General features: G+C 62.5%; 1 protein-coding gene across 1 annotated transcript in view; it reads right to left on the reverse strand.

Annotated features, from left to right (window-relative positions):
- RTN4R (reticulon 4 receptor) overlaps nt 1-5,695 on the reverse strand; it is a 27,769-nt gene that overhangs the window by 19,599 nt on the left and 2,475 nt on the right. The window contains exon 2 of the mRNA XM_007460052.1: nt 5,282-5,687. Coding sequence (XP_007460114.1) covers nt 5,282-5,687 — 406 coding nt within the window. The remainder of the gene's footprint in view (nt 1-5,281; nt 5,688-5,695) is intronic.

Genomic DNA, 5,695 nt, shown 5'->3' on the forward strand with positions numbered 1-5,695 from the left:
AGGGAAAGTGGTGTGGAGCTGCTGGGCGGGGGCAACCTAGGAGCCTGAGACCCCACTCAGCTGCACAGGCCTGGCACACAGCCGGGGGGCAGCAAACGTTTGCTAACCAACCACTGGGACGCAAGGGCCAGACAGAACTCCGTGACAGGCCAGGCTAAGGCCTCAGAACTGGCCCTGCCAGGCAGGCCAGGAGGCCAGTAAGTCTGGGGGCTGTGGATTCCCTGCCGGCCTCGAGCCCTCCCCTGCCTACCATGTCCACTCTTTGCCCCTCCCTATATACTGAGCACCTACTATGTGCCTGGAGCTGCCACAGGATGCCATGAGCCAGCCACCCACCCCCACCACCCCTAGAGCCCAGCACCCCACACACCTCAGACTCAGAGGGTTTTCCCACCCATGAAGGCATCAAGTGGGAATCCCACCTCTGGTCGACAGCCGTGGATTACGGACAAGGCCTCTGGTGACCAGGAAAGGGCAATGCTGCCCAAAGTCACACAGCAAGCCGGTACTGCAGAGGCTGATCCAACGGCTGCCCAGACTTCAGGGCAGGGAGAATTCTGGCAGGTTCCTGAGCCCACCCCATCTGGGCTCTGGCAGGAGGTAAATAAAGGCAACATCTCAACAAGGTCACAAGGGCTGGGACAGACCGGGCACATGGTGCTGGGCCCAAGCAGTTGAGGGGCAATCTGAGAGGGCTCCCGGGAGGAGGTGAGGGACTTAGAGCCTCGCCTTGGCCTGAGCCCCTCAGCACTCCACCCCCTTCCTCGATGGGCCCCTCACCCATCAGCTTCAGTCTTAGCCTGACATTTCCCGTGACATTTGCTGCAAAGAAATAGAGCCATAAACCCAAAGGTTAAATTTGCACATTGCCTTGCTGCCAGGAGAGCACGGTCCCTCCACCCACCAGGTGCTTGGCTGCAGGATTTGTGTGGGATGGCCCACCCACCCTGGAGCCCTTGATGGACCCAGGCCCTCCAAAGGACCTCAGCCACTGTTTCCCAAAATAGGTTACTGGATACACTAGACCCTGAGTGTGTTACACAGGGGTGGTAAAGGAGCTCTGTCAGCACCTCTTAACCAGCCATTCCCAAATTCGCTTAACCACGAAACACCTGTCCAAGCCCCACCAACATTCCGTGGAACCTCAGTTCCATGGAGCATGATCTGTGATGGCGTTAGGCCAAAGAGCATCCCCCTGGGGCACCAGGAGGCTGCCTGAACAAAGCTGAGTCAGATCTTGACACCCCGGTTCCTCCACTGGGCTCCCCGTGTCACCATCAGCCCAGCTCCACGTGCCAGGGCCTGGCCGGGGCTCACCACCTGCCAGGCGCACCTGGGCCAGCCTTAGACAAGCACAGCTTCTCCCCAGGGCCCCTCCCCCTCTGGGAGGGTTTCCAACAGCCCTGCCCTTCAGCTCCACCTCCTGCCCTGGGTTGGCGGCGGGGGGCACTAGCAAGGCTGTAGGACTGGGACGCCAAGGCCCATTCTCTATCTCCAGGCAGGGAGAGGCAGCGGGCCCACTAGGAGACAGGACTGTCAGGACACTGCGGGGCTGGGGCGGAGGCTAAGTGAAGGGGGCAGGAGAGAGACAGTCCCAAAGTGCCGCCGCCGGCTGCACTAGGGCTGGACCAGCAGCAGAGCCGGAATCCTGATGAAGGCCAGGAAACAGATTCCACTTGTTTGTAGCAGAAATGCAACCCCAGGGGTGGGAGAGGCCCGAGGGCTCTGCCCCCTCCACTTAAAAGGTTGGGAAGGGTAGGGATCAGGCCCTGCCTCCTACTGGGGGAGGGGCATCTGACCACGCCCCCGGGGGACATAGCAGGGTTACACCAGGAACACTTCTCTGGTTGTCCAGCTGCACAAGCACAGGCAGTGTGAGAGGCCGAGGCAGGTTTGGATAAATAAATGATGGCGCATCCTCGGGAAGGGATTCCACACACACCCGCAAACCCATGATATACAAGAACAGTTTCCGACGTGCAAAATGTTTAAAATACAGCGACCAAAGAAGAAACTGCAGCACAAGACACCCGGCTGGGCCCACACAATCCAGCAACGGCACCAGGAGATGCAGGGGTGTGGATGCTGCTCTGGCTGGGCTGCCATTTTCAGCTCCATGGCCACCTGTCCTTTAAAGCATTTAGTCCTATTAACTCAGGTGGGCAAGGACCACATCCCTTCACCTGCCTGGCTCAGAGGGAGTCTGACAGGCCAGGAATAAGTGAGTGAGTGAGTGAATGAACAGGTGCCTGAAAGCAAACGTGGCATCTGGGAATGGACCGCTGGAAGGGGCAGGAGTAGGCGGGCCACAGAAGGTCAGGCAGCCCAGCCTAGGGGTCAGAGGTCAGAGCCCTGGGCACAGGGCAGCCTGAACCTCATTGACTGTGCAGGGCCAAGAGCCGTCAGGAACCCCAGGATGGGGCCCGGGGGCCAGAGTGCCACTCACACCTACTCCCCATGCTCACTGAGACCCCCATTCTCCCATTCCTTTGGCTCAGTTCACTGGTTCTCCATACTCCTGACCCCTCTCTGGATGCACAGACTGAGTCTCCACGGAGACTTTCTGGCTACAGGCCCAGGAGAGCAGGAAACACAGCCCTGGGGTGGTGGAGGGGTGAGTTCCTCCTGCCTCCACCAGCTGGGCCCCTCCTGGTGCTGCCCCAGCTGCCACAGGCCTCCATGCCACAAAGCCATGAATTCAAGGCCGGGGCAGGGAGCACTGAGGGGCAAGCCCAGCGTGCCAGCTGTCCTGGGGGCAGCGGAGGGAGGGTGAGGTTGGAGTCTAGAGAGTGGGGGTGGGGACAGCTGCACACATCGGGCCCCTCACCACCCGTCACTCACAATGAACAAGAGCAAACAAACCCTGGGTCCCACCACGGACCTGGGGCAGCCCTCAGCCTCCCCTGCCTTCCAGAGCCCGAGCACACCTCCTACGGACCCCCTACAAGCCCTCTTGGCTGTTGAGACCCCCCTGGGCCAGGCTCTCCTCCATGACCACAGGGAGAAAGCCACCTCTGACCTAAGGGCCCCCGGCTGACCGTTAGTCCTCACATAGGGAAACCAAGGGTCAGGGGTTCTGCAGGCTCCCAGCTGGTAAGGGGCAGAGTAAAGATGCTGCCCCAGTGTGGGGGACACATCGGTGGCCACTTCACACCTCCCGCAGGGCCCTCTCTCCCTCCCTGCCTCCCCACCTGCCCACCCCCTTCTCCAACTCCCCAGTGACCTCGATGGGCCTTTATTTCCCATCTGCAAATGGTTAGGAGGGAGGATCCAGCTGGCAGTGCGAGGGTTCCAGGGGGACTTCCCTGTGTGGGAACCATTGAGTGGGGCAGGGTGGTGATGTTTTCAGTATTTTGAAGGCAGAAGCACTGGGGTCAGAACCCTGTGGGGGCATCACCCTTTAAGTGTCCCCAACAACCCCTGAGGGAGGCCCAATTACTGACCATGTCACAGGTAAGGAGACTGAGGCATGGGTGAACTGCACACCCAAGGTCATACCACTGTCGGTGGCTGAGCCAGGACCCACATCCAGGCCCTTGTTCTCCTGCCACCCCACACCCAGGAATCAGGGTCTGTGAGCAGCCTTCTGCCTTGCAGGGACCTGGTTCCTTCCTCACCTCAACTGGAGCAGAAGTGGGAGCAGTGATGGTACCCACTTTAGAGATAGAAAGACTGAGGCTTAGAAAAGGGGAGTGGCCAGCCCCACTGCCCACCCCATCGTGGGACCCACCCCTCTGTTTCAAGACTATAAGGATGACCTACTTGTCGTCATTCTACAGACAAGGACACTGATGGGTGCGGGGGAGAGCAGGTGGTGTGGCCCTGCCTCTCTGAGACCTGGCCTGGGGTCCTCCTCACCACAGTGAGAGCAAGTCACCAATACCCTTACCTCAGACCTGCACACAGCACCTGAGGCAGCTGACACACCACAGAACCTCTCATCAAGAAGGCTCTCGCTGTGGAGACCCCCAGGCACCAGGGGCAGAGCTTTCCTGAGGTCACCCTGGGTCAGCCGTGGGGTGGGCATATACCTACCCTGAGCTGGACCTAGTGGCAGACTGCAGAGTATGCCGGGGCTCTGGCCTGTGTGTCACGGTGCTGACCTGGAGGTGTGAAATGGGCCTTCCCTGCCTAGGTGGGTCCCAGCCCCCATCAGCCACCACTGCCCCAGCCTGGGGGGAGGGGGAGGAATCAGACACTCCTTTGGCCTCACACCCTGGGCTGGGGCACTGGGCCCCCAACACACATTCCCTGGGCCTTTGCTACAGATTTGGGTGGAACCTGGCCACGGGCTGCCTGGGCACACAGGGGCACCCATGTCCGGAGGCAAAGAGACACATGCCGATATGCTCACAGGCACACACGGTCATGCGAACAGAGACACACGTGCAGACGCATACCGAGTTCACACACACACAGCCCCAGGCGGCTGGGAGGGGAGAATCCCGGACATGGGGGTCGGATCCTGTAGCCGGTTTCTCACCCTTCTGAGCGCCGGCTGCCCAGGGCCTCTCCCTTAACACATGTGCATGTAGGCACAAGAATGGGTCCCTCGGAGGGGACCCAGCATGCGCCAAGCGTGGAGACCACAGCAGGCACGCTATGTGCATGCATGGCCGTGGGCGAGCAGGCGGGGGCGAGGACATGGATGTGCACCCACAGCATGTGTGTGTGTACGCGTGCACACGGGGCAGCCTGGCATGCGTGTGCACATGTGGTGTGCAACTGTGCAGCCCTTGTAGACATGTGCACGTGCAAAGAAACGTGTGCAGCCTGCGGCACCTTGGAAATAAGCAGGGCACCCTGGGGCAAGGGGGGGTGGGGGGGACGAGGGGAGCACCCTCCAGGCAAGGCATGTCCAACTCCCCCTACAGGAAGTCACCCCCAGCACCTCACACCAGGTAGGGGGCAAGGGTCCCATGAGAGCTGCCAGGGAGGGGGTGCTTGGAGCCCCACCACCTCTGGTGCCCCTCAGCGGAGCCCGCAGGGGCTCTCAGGCACCCTCAGGCTGCGGATAGGGGGTGCTTGGCTGCGCCTCTCCTCGCCCGCCCCCTGGGGGGGACAGCTCTGGGCCAGCCCCGCCCCCCACGCCCTCTACTGTCGCCAACGCCCCCATTCATCCTGCTGCGGTCTAACCCCAGAAAAACCAGATGTCCTGAGCTGAGTCCTCGGGTCGAGGATGGAGGCGGCTGGACACCCCCCACCTCTGCTCGGTACCCGGGTTTCTTCAGACCTGCTCATTAACCCCTTCGCGGCCGGGCGATCAGAGGCAGGACCCCACCCTTCCAGCCAGCAGCCCCCACACGAGCCCCGCCGCCGCCGCCAACTTTCCAGGGAAGCGGCAACTTTTCCTGCTGCCGCGGGCTCCGCCCTCCCGGGGCCGGGCAGCATTGCGGTGGCCTCGCGGCCGCGCGGTAACCCTCCGCAGCCTCGGCAGCCCGGGCGCGCCCCGAGGCTCAGGGAGGGGCGCCCGGGTCCCCGCCCGCCGGCCGGCCCGGGTGCGGCACTCACCTCCGGCGGACGCCCTCTTCATCTTAGGGGTCGGGCAGGGCGCGTCGGGGACCGAAAGTCGCTCCGGGGCCGGCGCCCGTCTCCCCGCGGCCGGGTCCGCATCCAGGCGCCGCAGCTCCGGCCCGGCCCCGGCCCGGCCGCGGGACGAGGCTGCACGCTCCGCCCGGTCGGCTGGGCTGGCGGG

The sequence above is a fragment of the Lipotes vexillifer genome, unplaced genomic scaffold (genome assembly GCF_000442215.2).
Source record: "Lipotes vexillifer unplaced genomic scaffold, Lipotes_vexillifer_v1.1 scaffold987, whole genome shotgun sequence".
In the NCBI taxonomy this organism is placed as follows: domain Eukaryota; kingdom Metazoa; phylum Chordata; class Mammalia; order Artiodactyla; family Lipotidae; genus Lipotes; species Lipotes vexillifer.